Below are 20,873 nucleotides of genomic sequence, written 5' to 3'. Positions count from 1 at the left end.
AAGTAAATACTTTAATAAAATACAGCTGAATTTCATTACCATCAATTATAAAACATTGAAGCCGACTTTCATAGCGGGCAAAATGAATAAAAATATTAAGATATAAAAATGCGAATAATAAAGAAATTCTCTCGTCATCAGACCGTGAGTCAAATGGCAATGAATAAAGGAAAATTACGCCCAAATATACAATAGACCACAAAGTGGTAGAATTTTGATGAATTTTGAAGGACCAAACTGTTCTAAACTATTTTGGTAAAATCAAGTAAAACGCAGTCTGTAAATAACGATCAAATCATTAGTGACAACAATTCGAACGAATAAAAACATCTTATCACAGAAAGACAGGATCGGGAGAACCAAGGTCCGTATTACAGAACAAGAGATGAAAGCATTGGTGTCATTTACTAATTCAATTTCAAAATTGTATACTGGTCTTCAGTTCTGAATCATGTTCTGTAATACAGACTGGAGTATCATTGGTGACGAATCTCCTCAGGGAAATAACATCACTGTCTGACTTCACCCGTCCTCAAACGCTCAAAACTGTTTTTGCTAAACGTGAATTATTTACAAACTGCAAATTCAGGAGACGTTGAAATAACGAACGTTTAAAAAATGTCATAAAAAATAAATCACGAGATGCATCAAAATGGGTCACACATGTTTCACGATACTGACAGAAACCCATCAAAATTGCGTTGATATCACCGTCTATCAATGTTATCTAGTCCTACTTTATAGCTTTGCTCATATTCTACTAGTATTTGGCAATAACGCTGTTGCTGAAAAAATCTGTTTCTAACGTTATTGATAGACCTTGTTACATTGAACATATGTTAGCTTGTGTATTAAGGGGTTCCCCAAAGAAACACTCCACGGCAATATTACATAACCACAAATACCTGTTCTACTAAGTGTTATGATGAATATATCGTCTATTCCGCCATCTATTTTTAAACACAGACGCTTCGCCGAGTCTACACATAGCTGACCATTTAAATATAGCTAGTAGGTACAGAGAACTTTAATTTACGAGTCGGCTAAACGATTCACAATTAAATCTTGTCCTTTTAATGTTGCCATCCGTTTTGTTCTGTTTTTATGGCTTCCATAAGCTATGATAAAGTGCAATAAAGCAGTCTCGTGTTTTGCATAGAATTGCGTCACGAGCACAATATTAACATGCTTCTGCATTTGTTTAAGGACATGAGTAAGAGTTTCTGCAATCTTGTTGATAGCACACAAAATCAACTTGGAGTAACTACGGGTAACACAAAGGGTGACGGTAAGGTCGATAAAACATTGACTTTAGTGACGATGATGTTAAAACTAACAATACTACTAAACATGATGTTAAATCAGAAACAGGTGTAATTGAAAATGGTAATGTGTTACATAGCCCTAATAAAATTGGAACCTTGTAACACTCAAATCAAGCATGTGCACCAAACATGACCAAATCACGCAGTGCGGATGTGTTTAAAGCGAAAAAAATCGAAGATAAAACTCGAATCTCGTGTGTAATAATTTTTCCATTGCGATAATGGAACATTCGTAATGGGTATCGTATCTTCTAACAATACATCACGCATCTGATAAAATTACGTTGTGATAAGGTGATGCTCTGCAAATTATTATTTTGTACTTTATTATGGTTAAATTTAAATGGAAAGTGACATCAGAGTGCTGAATTAGATCTTCGTTTAATCTAGTCTGATAACATCATTTGTAGTTACCACTTCCATTTGACTTCTCTTTAGAAAACTCTCTATACTCAACCTTCATCTTTTCTCTTGCCCATCTCTGTTTATTTAATACTTAAAATGCAATAACTTCCATGATATCATTCAAAGTTGTACCATTAATCACGTCTTCATCAGCAATCATCAACGTGATTCAAAAATACAAATCCACCTTGGAATTTTTTGCTGCTGTTTTTTCGGATTTGCAAGTAAGTACCCAAACATGAATCAAATTAGAGATCTTATCCAATATTGTTACAAACATTTTGCACCGGTCTCTCACATGTCTGTATTCTCCATTCATTGCTATATACGAGTGTAAATATACAAAAAGATTAGTATCCTATTTGTTGTTCGTGATTAGAGCATGGTCGTTCCGCACAACGTTATGGTTGGCCATAGAGCTATGATGTGCCACTTTTATTACTTCGACAATGTGAAATATAAGGAAAATACATTCAAAGTGTTCGTCTTAAATACATTTAACTTCATACAGGTAACCAACTGTAAGAATGACACGATGTAGCCGTGCGAATCTTGGAGATTGTTTAAAATGCATTACGTTGATGAAATATTGGCATTATTATTGTTTGTGCGGGTCAGGGCTATATCGTTAAACGTTTTATAACCCGCATTGTTATCATGGTTGTGACCATCGAAGTATTAGGAGTTACCATTAAAACACGCTATATTATAAAGGCTCAGATAGGAGCCATAATAATGGTAGCAGAACATTTACACATTTCGTCTGATATTAAATAAAGATATCCAAACAACTGATTACAGTCAATCCAGGGGCATATAATTCAATTGTCTATTGTCACGAGTCAAATTATCACTGTTTCGCACAATCATAAGAAGGTAAAGCACTCCATAACGGTCGTGTGAATTCCCATACAATTGCTATAATTTGTTGGTTATTAGCGTTGTGCTAGTTTGTCATTTGGTATTTTGAAGGTTTTTTCATCGATACCTCTTCAATTCTTTCTCGGAAATCTGTTTTTACCCTGAACAGGTTTGTTGGAACCAGTTAAGACTGGTCTGTAAAGAGATTTGTATCTCGGTGCATTGAGCCTTTGAGGAAATATTCGTTACGTAGGTATGCTTGTGGTCTGTAGGCGTAGGTAGTCTAATGTATTCAGAAATTCCCCTCAATCAGAGCTTCTGAGCTCTGACATCATTGCTTTGTGTTCCCTCAGTGTTTATTTTAGTACTAAAATGAAATTCATTGTTATTTCACCACAAGTCATATTCATTTCTAATGCGTTTCTTAGTAATTTAGGGAGCTTAACAAATACAGCATCTGACATCAGTTTTATCTTCGTCTTTCCTGAAATCAGAGCGGCAGTGTGTGTCATATTGTTTCACAGAAGCCAGTACAGTGAGCTCAATATTTACAATCATTACGTAACGTTGTATGTTGGTAAAAACCAGAGTCAAATATAGAATAATGATAGATAATTGCGGTACTATGTATACCTACTGATGACGACTTCAAAATTATTTCATAGATAACGTAAAGTACCTGTGTTTTTGTGTGAGAACTTCGTTCATGTAGTTACGATAATCTTAGGAACAAGGGCCGCAGTGGTCAGTTACAATGTTGGTTACATTTGAATAAATAATTAGTGCATTTATTTACTATCACGTGAAATGAATGAGGAACGTTTGAAGTACTTACTTGGAAACTACGACCGCATTTGCAATCAAAGGAAATTGCACCTTGAATGAAAGGCATTATAAAATCTTGATGAAAATAATTTAAAAGAAATCTTTGTTTTGGATATGATCGTAACTCGTCCCACTCAACTGAAAGACTTTAAAGAAATTTGCAATTTAACGTAAGGTGTCAAGGATGAATTTGATTTGTTGAATATTTTCACGTATAATGATGTAAGAGACAGTGGCGCCGTCACCTTGGCTGGATACCAAGACTTCTGTCTGCCGGGGTACGTAAACGAAGTAATTTATAGTTCTGGAGTCTGTCTGTAGTGAGGAATGTACTAATATACGTAGGACTTGAAGCAGATGTGAGATTTTTTGTGATGTCTCGTGACTCCCACTACAAACGTGTACAGGCTAGACTGAAGCACGCTTTTTGCTAAAGAAAAATATTTAACAGAATTCTTAAAACATGTAAGTAAGTATGAGCTAAATACGTGATCAGTAAGGTTCCGTGTATACTCTTACAAGTACGTCGAGAACAAAAATATGGCTATTATGTCAGTACGTAATAAAACGTAACCAATTTCAAATGCATCTCTTACCATAAAATCTTAGAGCTATAAACTTATAGACCCTTATCATGGGTTCCATAAAAATATAAATTAATCCGTAGTTAACTTAAATCAATGTCTCCTCGCTGACACTGAAATAGGGGTATATACTAAACCCGTGTTATTCAAAGAGCACCATAAAATGAGTAATATATTACAAGACCTGTGCCTGACTGTACCATTGTCGTTTAATGTTATTTACATACTCTATGTACCGTAATTGAGGCTTATATTCAATCTTAGCCAGGTGTGTAAAATACAGTCAAGGTTTTCAATGAATAGATCAAGCCGATGGTGTCCTTACACAATATGGGTGAATAGTTATTGAACGATGTCGATACATACTCATTAAATACATAATAAAGAGTATATTCAATGAAGTATATCGAGCGACCGGTAAAACGTTTGCTTTTGGGTTAATTCCGTATTTACCAAGAACCGAGCTCTGATGGATTGATGGCGAATCAAGATGGGGGCAATTAAAATATTCCTACAGAACTTTTTCCACAATATTCGCATTAAATCAATGTATTTTGATCGAGCCACTGACATATTAAATTCTTGGTAGGTCTCGGAAAATTCCTGAATGCCACAAAAAATATTCATAACAACATTTTTATTGGAATTGTACCGCGGAAACTTTTTATTTTTTTCTTGGAGAACTGAGTAATGGAAGGTTTTATTACCTACTTATGAAGGCCATTCAATGCAAAGCTGAACATTTGAAACCCTTATCAGGGGTGAAATTATTGAAAATATTTTACGTACCAAAGCAAAACATTTCTTAAATACACATGAGGCCGGCGCCAGCATGAAGACGGAACAAGGATGTCACGAAGGGCATTCAAGTGCCATCAACGTAATCATTACAACTAATTTGTTCTTTGATAATTACAATATAAACTTCTATAATACAATTTATTACGCTATTGTTATCTAATAAGACTTTGTCAACGAAACGAGGTTATCAGACACCTCGTATTTGAACAACGATAAAATATTGGAAAGGAAGGAAAAGATTTGTAAGTGATCTGAAGGTATTTCGCAATTTATGCGGTCTGCTGTGACGTTTCAGTTGGCGGGAAACTCCATGTTGACCCAGATCCGCAGATTGATTTGCAGTATACAAGATAAGCCAATTCCAAGAAATTCTTATTGAAGACTCAGGTTATAAAACCAAAGGAAAAGAACATTTCCGCGTACTGCATCAAAATCAAGTTTCAACTTAAATAAACATTGCAACTCCTAAGCATTTCAAGATCAATGAATCCAGTTGAACTGGTTCCATAGCTTTCTAAACAAACATGTCGCCTAAAGGCGGTGTTCGCCGTGAACTTGTTACAGATTGTGAGGCAGTTGATACTTTTCGCATCATCGGTAATACGTCAGTCACGAGCATGTAGGTCGATGTACTGCTAACGGTACATCTACATATTTATATTGACGTGTATGTTTACGAGAAAGCAGATATAAAGGAGCTCTAGACGTAATGGATTCAAACAATAACTTTCTTGTAAGGAATAGGTTGAAAGAACAGAACTCATAAAATACTGAAAACATTACTAATATTAGCATTGATATAAAACATACCAACGAATTCCAGTCTGAAAATCCAAACGGTTTACTTTGAGAAGAATTCCGACTGCCTACAATTGACTGATGAAAGACTGTCGACGAAACAGACACGAGCTCAAATAGAAATGTTTACAAAACATGATGCATAAAATTGAAACTACTACTGAAAGTAAAGACATACATTTTCGTACCAGATTCTCCACTGGAGCTACAAATAACTGTAGCAACTTCAAAAACCCTGACGGCATACCACATATCTGGTTACGGTAACTTTCCGCGCAATCAAATAATCCGAACGACATGTTTATCTTGCTATCGATTCCTGGATTAGCTGGCATTACGGTACTTGTTCAATGAGGTCAAAACAATGGCAATACACAATCACAGGAACTGAATGAAGACTAGCAACAATCTGTCGATGAGGAAGGGGACAAATGTCAGTTTACAAACATGGGGCGGAGTACGTCTGCCGCAGTCATGTGATTCGTAAGCAGCTACGCAAACGAGACATAGAAGGATAGACCTTTAAGCCGAAATTGGAAAGCCGGATTTGGAGCTTGAGGACTGATGATTACAACACCTACTTAATTTTGGGATTATATTACCAAATAAATAACCAACACGATTGTAGAATGTACAACGAATGTTTCTTAGAATATAGGATTGTGGTAATATTTTGAAAGCAAGGCAGAACATAACGTTTAGTTGGACATAACGATTTATGACTAACTTTATATTACCATTATTATGTATCGTCGGAAGTTTATTAGGCTGCTTGTTCAACGCGAGCCAACATCAATAAACTCGTGTCCATTACTCTACTTGTAAGCAACGAGCCGCCACAGCAATTAGTAATGGAGCAATGAATTTCGTGCTCACACGCAAGCGAACGAAGACAACGTATTTCTAGAGTCGTTTCCCCTTTCATCGCTTCAACTGAATGTGTTGGCATTGAATTGAATGAAGGGAGACTAACGGCTATCACCTTAATCAAGAAATAATCATCTTTATCTTAAACCAAGTTTTGCTAACCTTGTGCTTTGACGGTAGTAAATCCATCTCCGTGATTTACTGCAATCCAGATTTTATCTCGTCTAACTACAGCCTCTGAGATAGCAACAATCTCCAGACAAAAAATGCCGTTATCAGACATCTTAATAACATTCGATAAGTGTAAAGTATTGTTATTGTTTGAAACATTATCTTCGAGAATTGTTAAGGAATTTTGTTGGCATAACAAAACATACCGTGAGATATTGAAACACAAAATATCTTCACGTGCGGAGCAGAAGGAATTGCAAATTATGTATGAAACATTAATATACCTCATTAATAATGTTGTACAAAGAGTGTGAGAATGAGTTCGTGACGTGATCGTCGTGTGATATCAGTGACAAGGAACTGTGACACCTCTGAGGTATTGTGATGTTAAACATGCGTTTAATAAACATCATTATGTATTCCGAATGGCCGACCATGGAAGTGGCTTGTGACTCGAAGAATTGTAGACACCGGCAAAACAATGATAAACAGGAATGACAATCGTAACAATAGTAGACTTCCATTGAAATCTTTTGGAAATAGCTTATACAGCACTATTGTTGACATTTCAAGGTATCTATCGCAAAATATCGGTTATAAGTTATACGAAATTCCTTAGCTAAGGTCGCCGTTCAATTTGCTACTATACGCGCTCGTAAAATGTTGATACACTTTGTAGCAACAAAGTCAATTAGAAACAACCTCAATGACGTAATTGATACCTAACAAGCCCATATTGTGTTAGACAGCCAGCATTGTGTTACACAATGTATCTACTTGGAAAAGGCTAAGCAAATTTATCACAACCATACTAGATCGATTCAAGGTTGATACGGAAACTCCGTCTTTGTTAGACTTGTTAAACACAATTTCTAAATAAAATTTTAAGTCGCTTCAAAGACCGTAAGATTGAATATAAATACTTTTTAATTAAGTATGGGCACGTGATAAGCGGCTGTTGGCTCTAAACCAAGCATAGGTTTCTTCAATATTAGTTTGGCGTATAAAACATTTTCTGTGTACTAATGTTTTGAATTAATAACAATTTAAAGTTAATAAAGCTTTCTGACTTCAGTAAGCCCTTTGGAAGCTTAGATCAGTTTAAATGAATAACACGGGTTTGTAATCAAACTAAAATATGACACAAAACATAAATTATTATCTAAGACACTCGTACCAAGACGCTGTTAGGATTGTCTATGTTTGAAAAATATCTTCGATATCAAAACTTTTCCTATTCGCACGATATCTGATATATTCCGGAATGGCGTCCCGCAAGGAACGCTGCTTGGTTCATTATGTAATCTTGACTATTCAACTACATTCAAGATATTATATCATTGTAAATTACTCGCGTATCTGCAATTTTACATAATTAGTTTTTTGGTAAAGTTTGATAAGAGCTGTTTGTCAAATAGGAAAAGTTTGATCACGAAATGCCGTGTAAATTTCAGCATTTACAAGTTTCGCACCTAATTCCATTATCTATTCTTGAAGTCCAAGTTACCTTGACAACGCACATGAAATCTAACGTTCTTGAATAAAACAAGACTGTGATATTGAAGTGAATGTTAGTAAGCAAGTGAAGGGTGTTAGAGTTGAACTCAATGTTCGTTTGTTCCCAAGTGGTGAAGACAACGTTGAAATGAGTCAATTGATTTCAATATTGTCTGGCACAAGTTACTATTGAGTCTGCAACCATACAATTATAACATATACCCGAACCATAGCTACCACTATACCCATCTACAATATAAAATACAATATACACTACTAACCAAGGCAGGAATTCCAGGGATTCTTGTTTATCCCGCAAACTAGGGAATAAATCAAGCACAAATGTTTAGCAATACTGTACAGTTAGGACTACAAGTTAATATAATAGTCTAGTTATTACATCAACGTGTTGGATATTTAGTTCAACAACTTTGTAATCTTCTTCAGAGTATTCGAGATGTACCATTTTGAAAGGATGTGGCATGCATTACATCTGACAATGGGGTTCACAGGGAGCTTATTAATTTTAATTGAGCGTTAGGCGCTCGTCAATTTGTGATGATCGTTTTTGAAGTTAAATTAAACTTAGTTGAGTATATTCGTCTTGTCATCACGTGCACTCTTAGTTCATAGTGTTCACATAAACCGCAAATCTGATGGCTCGCAACTAGTTCAGAGCAATTGCTTTGTTGACATCGTTAATATTTACAAGGTTCTTCGTCAAATAATAAAAGTGTCAAGTTTATGTGAACAACGTGATTGATTGCACCGTCTTTCGTGTAGTACGTCACTAGGTCATTATTCGTCGGCAGCAATCTACTAACGTAGATATTTATTATTAATCAGTAAAGTTAGTAAGCAGTGTGTAACTTCGTGATAACGTACGATATTTATGAGTGGACATACAGTTGACACGATAGACATACAAGACGAGCAACCAATAGAACCAGTGGGAGGGCAGCGGGACTGCCGGGACAGTGCTGCTGCGGTGAGAGTCACCCGGTGCGCATGTAACACGCATACGTACCCTAGCTGGACGTGTCCGATATGTCGGTTCGGGTCGTCGGATATGAGGGCGCGCGTCATCGACTCAGTGGTATTGGCACCACCCTCGTGCTACACGGAGGACAAACATAAACATGTAGACAAACATGGCCCATATGACGTCACAATGAACGCGAAAGGTACGACATTTACAGCACACGACGCACACGGTTTCCTTGCCTGTTGTAGTAAAAAAGTAGCGCCATCGAGTCACTGCAAGACACCTCTTACTACGCGGTGGTGCGCTGGTCAAGACCTAGCTACCAACAAATTATATAAAGCTTCTTATGCATTGTTAGTTGTGTCTACTTCGTATTGTGTTCAAATTACAGTGTCGTTTATAATAAACTAAAGAAAATATATACTCTATGACTCGACTCGTCGTGATCTACTACATATGACATGAACATATAAAATCATAATGGCATGCATAAAAATGACAAGTACAGAAAGCGTGGATGACTTTATGATAACGGAAATAAAGTATTCGTAAACCTTGTCAACTCCGACGGCGGCAAACGTTTGCAGATGGACTTCAAAAATAAATCATGTCGGAAACATTGTTAGTTCAAAATAAAATTAAAAATCTCACTCAGGCAGCAATTGGTTAGCACGCTCGGTAAGGGAGTGAGGAGTATTCACTAAGCTTTAGTAACTGACACGGTCTGGGCCGGGCTGGTTGCGGTGCTACATCTAAGCTATCATTCCATCACACAAGAAGTCAAAGAGAGGTGTTATGTTGATGATATACTATAAACCGGCCGACTCCAATGCTTGCCTGAGTGGTGAGTGGTAGTCTCCAGAATCAGCGTCACAGTACAAGCGCTGCAAAAATAATAACGCTCATGTGCTTTGATTTCCATTGACACAAATGGAAATCAAAACGGTCCAACGAGCGCGTCGTAATCAATCTGAGCATACCCCAGCTTGAGAGCTTGCCCGCCCGCCATGAGCCCCTCCTCCCCAAGTAGGGTGACTTGTTCCTCCTCGCGCGACGGGTCCGCCATCTTGTGCACACACACGCCAACATGGCGTCAAGGTCAGACACCAGTCAATGTCAATGTCACATTTGGTACGAGTCGCGAGCGTGAACAGGCTGATTTGTAGCCATGAAATCATCAGTGTGATAGTGCCACGGATAAATTGGATTTTGACTTAGATTAGAAATCGTACTGTGTATCCTACGGCGAGTACAATCAAAGCTGACAGTAATGTATGCGTGCGATCAATCAACTGACGACAATACACGTACAAAAATGACATTGACAATTCGACGTCATTATTTCAAACAATATAACCGAATCTAAACGTTTCATTTCAGAAGCTCGTATTTTTGAAGCCAATGTCGTATACATATAAAATAATTTGATATAAATAATTTGATCAAGACCCACGACCTTCGTATAGGAAATGTTAACTCAGAATTGGAAAGTGTTGAACATAAATTAGTATTTTGATACTTTTGTTATTGTGCTTAAAGATATTAAAATAAAATTAAATAATAATAAATTTCATGAGACACTGATCCAAAATAAGGGAAAATTCAATAAATAATAAACGATGATAGAATTAAATAAGGACGACTGAAACATCGATCGTGGAGCTAATTTTTTTCTACAACAGCATGATTTGTATCGGCTTCATACCTCTGCTATTGTGTTTCAAGCTGAACTCTGTCTAATTGATTAAACGAATCTATTGACGACATTCCCTTTGTAATCAAGCAGCAGTAATTACATTAACAGTCCATATTGACATAGTATGAAGGATGGCTGCAATATAATGGCGTATGACGTACTTAAACAAACATACGACTAGAATTCATTATGTTGATAAAATTGATCATTGCGAATTTTGCGTAAAACATCACGAGGGCATTAGCGGTGAGCTATCTTATCTCTGTATAACTAATACATTGGACGAAGCAACAACTAGTTGGTAAACAGATTAGACAATTCGTGAATTTGTTTGTTGGGTAAAATCAGAAATTATTGGTGAGCTGTTTATAGTTTGTTCAACTTACCTCGTCAAAGAAAACTTGTGTTTTCCTAAGTATATGCTTGAGTTCTGTGAGCTCAAGGAAATTCCTCTTCAGAGCTTCAGCGTTCTGGTTTACCTCGCGGAGTTCGTTCTCCAATTTTTCGAAGGTAGCCTACAATACACGAACTTATTTAACATCACTGAGACAAGAGTAAAAATTTTTTCTTAATAAGTTAAAATTGCTTGATTTTACGATGGCATTCCACCAAATTCAGATAGGACATTTTATACATTCATATTTCTTCTTATGCTGTTCAAAAATTCTTTCTCACCTCAAGATCGATCATCTCCCTGGGCTGTGGGGCTTCGGGGCACTCCCCTGGGATCTCAAGCATGGGGATGCCATCCCGACGGATCTCCTTCTCCAGGTAGCGAAGCTTGCGCTCCATCTCGTCACAACGGCGGACCTCATTGACGAACTTGCGTTGGAACGCGTTCACGTCTGGGTTTAACTGAGAATAAAAAATCTTGTTAGTCTTCGAATCGGTTTAACAGAAGATAAAGGTAATGTAAGAAATATTAATTTGACATGAGAAAGGAGATGGACAGGAAAGGTGGAAAGTCCTACTAATATAAAATCGCAAAAGTATGGATGAGTGTTTCTCTTTCACGCAGAAACGAATGGATGGATTTTGATGAAACTTGGCAGTAACATAGCTTATGTATCCCAACACCATATAGGATTTTTTATCCATGTGCCAGAAATTGTTCTCTCAGGATATGGTAGAAAACATTTTGCAGTTCCCTACATAACAAGACTAACACTAGCCTACAGTACAATAGTTGAAGACTTTAAATGCTGCAATGGAGTATTTCTTAATCACCATTACGGTCACTTAAATGAATGGAAGTCTTATATTTCATGATTGGACATAATGTATTCTTTAGCACGCGTCACATTAGCCATGGTAGGTTTGTCGCATGTCATGTCTGTATTGTTCGGAGGGAAATGAGGCTTGACTTGTACCTACTGCTGTTTATAGGGTAGGTGACCCCGAGATCTTAATACCCTGAAAGGTACTCTGAATAGAATATCATCGACCTATGTTTACCAGTAGACTGAAAGTCAATGATTCCCAGTTTGTTAAATATGCAATGTCTGCTGCAACAAAAAATGTTAACAGTATACCTTTTTGAGACTTTTGGTCCTTCTAAAGCAAAGGTATAGTAAAACGTAATTATTTTCAGAGGAAAAGTTACCTACGCTGTAAAGAATCGTTTAAAAATGCTTCATCTTTCAGTTTTAATTAGATATTATTATTATACACGTGTGGTAAGAAAATGGTCGTTTTAATTATCTGCTAGCTATTGTAACAATAGAATTCTATGACCAATAATAGTTTGTTGTGGTTTTTCGATTTACTGAATAGGTACCAATCATTTTTAAGGTCATTGACACCTTTTATCTTTCTGCAAAAACTAACTGAATATCAGGTCAACTCTGTGACTGTAAGTTTTTTGATGATCTGATTTCTGCTTAACTAGTGACGTATTTAATAACGTTAATTAGCAGCTAAAACATCAATTAAGTACTATAACAATAAGAAGAGTGATTGCGTCTACGTAGCTTCAACAAATCTATGAAGACAGAGCGCAGACAGCACGCTAAATATTTATCTAGCTGTGACGGAAGGGATAATCGGTCTTGAGATGTGTTTGTTACGCTAATTTATTCAACGCCCACGATATTACGAAGCAACGGACTGCCAGTAGATAATAATAGAACAAGATATAGTGCAGTTTGTGTCCTCAGATACTAGAGTAAATAAAACAAGGATTTGTCTATCAAAGGAAGATGCTTTAATTCATGCCTGCTTTGATTTGCCGGTGTTACCGCAAGAATGGTTTAAAAAAAACAATAGGTTTTTCCTTTTAATGATTTTCAGTGAACTCAAGCTGTGACAATGCATATGGCCGCTAACAATAATAATATTGTAAAAATTAAAAAAGGTACCTACAAGCAAGTTAACCGTTGGATTTGCTGTTGCCAACCGAGAAAATAAATTTAGGGGACATCGTCATTTCATTAAGTAAGCTATAACCGAGGTTTACCCTCTGTCAGGTTCAAGCTGTTACACTATCTGTACCAAAATATATTTAAGTATGCTCAGTAGTTGTGGTTTAACTCAGGACAGACAGGGTTGCTTTCGCATCTACAACATTAGTAAGGGAAGCTTCAAATTCCACTTGAAAATCGATCAGAAATTCATCACTCGATAGATCGGCAACATTACCGATTAAATGGTAGAACCCAATCGTCACATATCTATTGACATTAATTTAATCGCCAACATTGGCCCCAATTTACCAACACCCAATCAAAGAGACTTCCATTAAAGCAGCAAGTCATATGATTTGTTGGCATTGGCTATCCAATATTTGGTCAAAGTTCCGATGTTCCGCAATAACGTATTGATGCGTTGGGACACGATTGGCGCACGCGCCGCGCCGTAATGCATGCAAATTTCAAGTGACATGTACGTTTCAATTGAAAGAGAAACTATACTGATGGCTTGATCAATTGGACGTTATATAAAAGTTTATTTGCTAGATCAATATAGTTTTGCTTTAGTGGACTATAGCTAGGTGGATGGTGGATATTTTTGTAGTAGTAATTGGAGGATAACTGTCAATTTTACTGAAAGGCTTGTCTTGGGAGAGGTTGGATCTTAGCCCTTCTAGAATCCTACTCATTCAAGAGTACTCCTCAGCAGTTTGACAAATATAAATAAGTAGGTGCTCTCCAGCCAGATACAACAGTTAAAAAGATCATTGTAAATGAATAGAAAACTATAAAGATGAATATCAAAAAACATCTCTGCATAATTTTCCACATACAGACAATCCATATTTGCATATTAATTGCTAATAAATAGTTATTACTCTGTGTTATTAAGTAGGTATCACTCTCTATAGTATAAATCATGCACTTTGCTAGGTATAATTAAAATATAAGAATACTTAGTGGTCATTTACATTGAGATATAATATGATTCATGGCTTTATGTTCATCTTAATTACAAAGTCTATATAACAATGTCTTTTATTGATGCCTTTACATACATTCAAGTGACTCAATTAAAATGTCAAGCAAGAAATTCTAATCAATCTAGAACTGTATTAAAAAAAATAAGGCTTGGTTTGATCTGTATGGATGATTGTGTGAATTATTTTCAGCATATTAATTCTTAGACTTAGGAAAAGGGGTTATGTATATTACTTCTAGTATTTTTATTTATTTCTTTTTTACAAAATAACTTCTGAATGAAGGTTTGTTAGAAGAGTATTGATTAAAGTTGTAGTGCATAAAGCACTGTACTGTACATAGATCATAGACCCAAATATCTTTGGAATTAGTCTATGATGTAATGAAAAAATGTAGTTAGGTAACATTTAATTCAGAACTGATAAGATTTACAATTAACTTAGTGTGTTCCTACGTGTGACGTTATCTGACTAAATAATACTCTTTATCTTAGATTGTGGAGTAATTAACTTCATCAATCATATATTCCAACTATCAGATATTATTTTTTATTACTTTTTAATCAATCACATGATTTTTTAAATTGGTTAGCTGTATTATGTTGGCACTCATGACCAATTTGATTGTTAACAAAAAATATGTGAAGAAGTTTTTACTCAAATCTGGTTTTTTGTTATATTTTTTTTACTTTTATTATGTTTTTGAATTGAACTTGTTTTTCAAAACTGGCTGGTTGTTGGGTTTTAACTGAGACAATAATAGCAAAAACTGCTTGAGAAGGAATATTTTGATTGCAATCTGTTTTGTTCAAAAACATTCATTTATGCAAGTTTTTTATACATTATCATGGCTAGATTTGAGATGTTGTGGCATGTTCATTATTTTTATTAAGAACAATGTCTTTTCCTTTTCACTCATAGGGGAATATGTCATCCTGTACATAATCTATATGAATTTAGAAAACCTAGCAATATATATGGTTGATTATTTACTCTTACAATCAATAGTTAGACTGTCTCTATGTATAAACAATAGTACTCTAACCAGTCATCTGTTATTGTTTAGACTTCTAATAGAAGCAATAATATCAATAATATACAGTTAACAACAATACCTAGCTATATGATTCACCAGGATACATCAGGATGTGATGTTTTCTATCAATTGAACATTATCAGAGTAGAGTAACTGTAATTATCTGTGAGAATAATGATTTATTCACTCAATTCAACTTAGGAATTATAAAAAGCTGTACCTAGGCTGCAGAATTCGTCAGCGTACTAATGAAATCAGGGTATGAAACTCGATCTTAACTAAAACGAGGTCAAAGATACTCTATTATGCTCCGGCCTTATCGAACAATGCAGGAATTGCGAATGATATCGACACTGAGGAAAAGGGGCGTATAACATGATCCACATGGTGTACTCACGTCTCGGAACTGAACAAGTCCCAGCTCCCCGAGTTCAGACACGCATGCATATGCGGCTTCGCTCTGCAGGAAGAGTTGACATAATGTCATTTCTTCACTCCTAAACAACGACCCCATCTTTCACGGTTTTTGCAACACAACACAAAATAAAACTTAGTAACCAACTACAGAAAAAGGCTCCGTCGCAGTCTGCGAGCAGACTTTGGCAGCGACGAAACCATAGAGTATAGTAAATAGATTGGGAATAGAGAACCCACTTCGATTTTTTTCTGCAACCTTCAAACGATTTTTGAAGCGCCATCTGGTATCGTCTGCCGAAACAAATTGTTTATGTGTGCGTACATCCCATTTCACACACATGTATACATCATTAGTTACAGTTATTCGTCATCTCGACAGACTACTCACCATTAAAGAGTGTCGATGGGAAACTGTTTGTACATTATAGTCGTCAACTCGCCACTCAAGATTCATTCGTGTCCAGTTAGTGAAACTTAGATTTTATCACTTTTATGTTTTCGCCAACTGGATACATTGTGTCACAAACATCATCGGCCACTGAACGTCCATTTTGCAAACGTTTGAAACGCGAAAAGTTGATTCCCAAACTTGGCGAAAACATAAAAGTGATAAAATCTAAGTTTCACTAACTGGACACGAATTAAAATCTTGACGTGGCGAGTTGACGACATGATAAATGTACAAATTTTGAGTTTCACCAACTCGACACATTCGTGGTGAGTTTAGTGTGTCGAGATGACGAATAACCGTCTATAGATATTCTAGGAATTTGTTCATACGTACGTACTTACAAAATATAGCCACAGAATGTAGAAAATAGTTATTTATTGAAATATGGAAATACAACACAGATTACTACAACTCAACAGAACAACGTTATGTAGGAACATTTAGAAAGTACTTAGTAGGCGACCTGGAATTAAATAAAATCATATTTACTTATGTTTATGTTTATTGTAATAAATTTGTGCTGAAAGTTTAGTTTCATCATCCTCATCACGATATTGGATTTTACCTGATAAAATTCGATTAATTGAGCGCACCAACTATATACCAAAATATTTATTGTAATGTTTTCAAAAACATTCTTAATTCTATCTTGTGGATATCGCAGGTGAAAGGATAATCCACAAATATGTCTAAAAACATTTTATCTTTTCTTTTAATTTAGTTTTTGGCACATTCTTTTCAAAATTTCTACTACAATATTTTGTATGTCTTTAAAACTTTTTCCGCCACTATATTGGGATACAACAGACAATGTTTTCCTTTTGTATATTCTTTTGCCCTTATATAACTATTTGATTTTAATTGACTGTCGCCAGTTAGTTCAGTTTTGCAGTGCCTGCATGATTTAGCAACTTTTAAAACATTTAGCCAGCACCCACCCACATACATAATTGGCCTGACCAGCATCAGCAGGCTCAGAATTTAAATTTATAAAAGGCACCTCAATTTCGTCATTTTCTTCTTGCTGAAATGGTAGAACCTCATTACTGGGAACATTAGAAGTGTTTTCTAAAAGTTTGTCTTCCAAAAGAAACTCAATGTCTGAAGACAATCATTGTCATCATTTTCACAGTTAGCGTTAAGTGAATGGAGTATAATTATTTAAAAGAAGTGATTTATAGGCACCTTCAAAGCTAATTGTGTTGGGTGCCGTATTCCTCACCCCAAAACTTCTAATGTTCCCAAAAAATTTTCCAGTGGGTCCTGGTTAAAGTTTCTGGTCATCATTGTATCAAATAAATATTTGGGATAATATTTTCCACAACTGTTGCATGCCCTCAATAGTACGTATAAAATTTTTATTGAAGGTACCGAACTCGTTTCAATTAATCTTATTTTATTTTCCTTTTCTTTTTTAACTTTAATAAATTTTATTGATTTTAATACCTTTTTGGCATTTTCCCATAATTCATGATGAGGAGAATTGTTTCTAACACCACATTTATACATTTTTCCATGTATCATATTAAATGAGCTTGAATTTAAGGAATCAAATAAATTGTCCATCATTTTGGTAAATGTAATTACTTGGCGGCACTCATTAGATAAATCGCCCCTAGCAGATAAATGTTCTGCAGCTGTAGCAACACTGCGGCTAAAAATTTGGGTTGCGTGTTTGACCTTCATTTTTTTTTTCTCCACATAAATATGTTCATCAGTTAGTTTCTGACATATTTTAATTCACCATGTAATTTGTCCGCTTCATAAATTTTCTGGTAATATTCCCATTTTATCGTCTTTTCAACCTTTTCTTCGAAGTCGAAATATTTTAAGTCCTTCGTAAGTAAATTGTTTCTTACCCCTTTCAATAAATGAGGGACATCAAATAATGGGATAATTTTAGATTTCCCTACTTCCATTACATCATGTCTCCATTCCTTATTTTCTTTTATGAATTTTATTCTACTATCTTCAATAATTTCATTCACTACACTGACATTTACTGTGCTTTGTCGCACACTGTGCACAAAATATTAAGCCCTGTACCCTGAACATATTTAATGACTTTTATAGTCAAGGCTTTTAATTCTGCTTTGTTAACAGAATTTGTAAAAAAGTATGCAACAGGCTGTTTAAATTTTTTCTTTAATCCTTTGACCATGTAAACTAAAACATGGTCAGCAATTTTTTTACTACGCCAAGCGAATCCCTTTAATTTATCCTTAGATCCGTCGTAATGGATCTGCGGCGATATTGACATCTCGTCAAAAATAAGACAGCAGAGGCGATCTTCTGGACTTAATTCCTTCACAGTCTTTCTCATTTTTATGAATAAAAACTTATTTAGCCCCGACTCTATTTCAATTTTCGCAAGAAGCCTTTTTAATGATTTTATAGAGGGCAATGTAAAGTATTTATATAAAAGAGTATAACTCTTGGGACTCTTTTGTACATGGAGAGACAAACTTTTTCCTTTAAAGTAAACCTCCGCCCACGAGCTCTCTTGTGAGTTTGGGTGTACTGCATGTTTGTGAATATTTTGCTGCAGTTGTCATATTCTCGTTATTTTTTAAACAATTTGTATTGCTAATTTTATCAACGCTGGCTAATCTTTCTTTCAAACTACTACTCCGTTTACGTAACCGAATAATTTCGGTTTTTAAATTCTTCATTTGGAATCTTGAAATCTTTAATTCATTCTCCAGCGATGAAGTTGATTTCAGTTTTTCTGCAAAAAAAAACTTTACTTTACTACTTTCCACACCCAGATAAAAAGTAGCCTATGTATAAACATTTTTGGATATCTTATGGTATAAACTACATTGGCACTTACTTTGTCTCCTTTAAGTTTCGTCTTTGTTGTATACCATGTTTACTGCAATAATTATGTTCTGCTGCTATAACACGCATTGGGAGGTGCAGCTGAAAATAAAATAATAATAATTCACCATTGTCATTGTAAACATCAAAATTACTAGTGTGAGTTACATGAGGATTATTAACCTAAATTGTCATTACAATAAATCAAGTTGAAGTGTGTTTGTAATGACTACACAACAGTTACATATTACTTAATGCAGTAATTAATTATGGTAGCTAGTTAAACATAATTTGAGAATGTAGGTAGCCAAGCGTTTACATACCAGTGATTATTTGCTTTGATGTAGAAGGCAGATCCCATATATTATGTTCAGGCATAGGAAGTTCAGTTGGTATATGTGGAGTTGCAGGAGGCATATGAGCATCTTGTGATGGAGCACCTGGAAATAGTAAAAACAAGTCTAAGATCCCACTAAACAACAACCTTCACCGAGTTGGTTAGGGTGAATGAACAGTATTTTATATCCAATTAAATATTACTATACTGCAAACAGGTGGCCTTAAAGGTATCTATGAAAAATGAAATTTAAAAGCGTCGCCCCCACCCAGAATACAAAGGGGGCGGGATTCTCCATCGCGATTAGCTCCGGTACCCGCCTGGGGTATTATTACTCTATTTCGTAGTCGCATTAAATTATATTAGGAGCAATGTTTTAAAACTTAAGAAAAAGAAAAGTTAAGAGGTGAAAGAGAGAAGGTGACTGCAGAGTACATATTTTAAAGTAATAAGATATATATTTTATCAGACACTGAAGAGAAGGTAAAGGGAAAGGGAAGGTTAGTTGGGAAGTTGGGACCGTTAGTTGGAAAGGGTTAGCCGAGGTGTTATGACTATATTTTCTGATGGTACCTCATGTTTACCAATTGGCACAGGGTCGTCTAGTTCTTACTGACTCTTTAAGCGTTCATGCCTTCCCCATCAAGGTGGCCCCATATGGGATTATTATTATAAAAAAAATGCAGTATTTAATTATGGCAGCTAGTTAAACATAATTTGAGAATGTAGGTAGCCAAGCATTTACGTACCAGTGACTATTTGCTTTGATGTAGAAGGCAGATTCCATATATTATGTTCAGGCATAGGAAGTTCAGTTGGTATATGTGGAGTTGCAGGAGGCATATGAGCATCTTGTGATGGAGCACCTGGAAATAGTAAAACAAGTCTAAGATCCCACTAAACAACAACCTTCACCGAGTTGGTTAAGGTGAATGAACTGCATTTTATATCCAATTAAATATTAATATACTGCAAACAGGTGGCCTAAAAGATTTCAGTTCAGTTTAATTGTGAATAATTAAGAATTTTGTTTTCTTAATGGCAATTTTAACTCAGTAGGTATTGCGATCTAGTTCAAGAATAAAGATCTAAATCTTACCCTGAAGATGGAGAGTAGGAACAGCTATGTTATTTAAACGGTTGTTGCGATTCTTAAACTTGTCTGCAAATGTATGTCACAGATGACTCGCTTTCTGTAAAATTTGATATCATCTGCAGTCTCCAGTTTTCCACCAACTATATTAACCCAGGCTTTGAATAACTCAGATTCTTTTCTGTGGAAATTGATGTTGTGTCACACCTGAAAAATAAATTACAAAAATATGAAGTTTGTATGCTGATATTGTATAGTGTATGTATGAATGAATACCTATTACCTATGTATGTGTGCGCGTGTCTATCTATGTATGTCTATCTTATTAAATCATGTATCATTTCATATGGGATTCAGTAATAAATGGTTACTCGTAGGAACTGTGTTTCTCTAAACGCCCAACCTTATAATTGACTGAGTTGGTATCTCCCGTGATGAAAGTTTATCCGATGACTAGGAGCTTTCAGGAGCACGATTCTGGGGCCCGATTCTGTTAAGTTAATAATGTCAAATTGA

At 35.5% G+C, this 20,873-nt stretch overlaps 1 protein-coding gene and 1 long non-coding RNA gene across 2 annotated transcripts in view; both read right to left on the bottom strand.

Moving 5' to 3' along the window:
* Positions 1-20,873, bottom strand: part of LOC110382021 (V-type proton ATPase 116 kDa subunit a 1) — a 161,964-nt gene that overhangs the window by 12,111 nt on the left and 128,980 nt on the right. The window contains 5 exon segments of the mRNA XM_064037190.1: positions 8,416-8,454; positions 9,162-9,250; positions 11,202-11,330; positions 11,491-11,670; positions 15,637-15,856. Of these exon segments, the coding sequence (XP_063893260.1) occupies positions 8,416-8,454; positions 9,162-9,250; positions 11,202-11,330; positions 11,491-11,670; positions 15,637-15,753 (554 nt within the window). The 5' untranslated portion in view covers positions 15,754-15,856.
* Positions 19,006-20,495, bottom strand: LOC135117645 (uncharacterized). The gene is made up of 3 exons (XR_010277029.1): positions 20,364-20,495; positions 20,014-20,130; positions 19,006-19,367 (listed from the first exon to the last, which is right to left on the bottom strand). It is a non-coding gene; the product is annotated as an uncharacterized LOC135117645 (long non-coding RNA).

The sequence above is a fragment of the Helicoverpa armigera genome, chromosome 12, assembly GCF_030705265.1.
Source record: "Helicoverpa armigera isolate CAAS_96S chromosome 12, ASM3070526v1, whole genome shotgun sequence".
In the NCBI taxonomy this organism is placed as follows: Eukaryota; Metazoa; Arthropoda; class Insecta; order Lepidoptera; family Noctuidae; genus Helicoverpa; species Helicoverpa armigera.
This window is presented reverse-complemented; position numbering and strand designations above follow the sequence as displayed.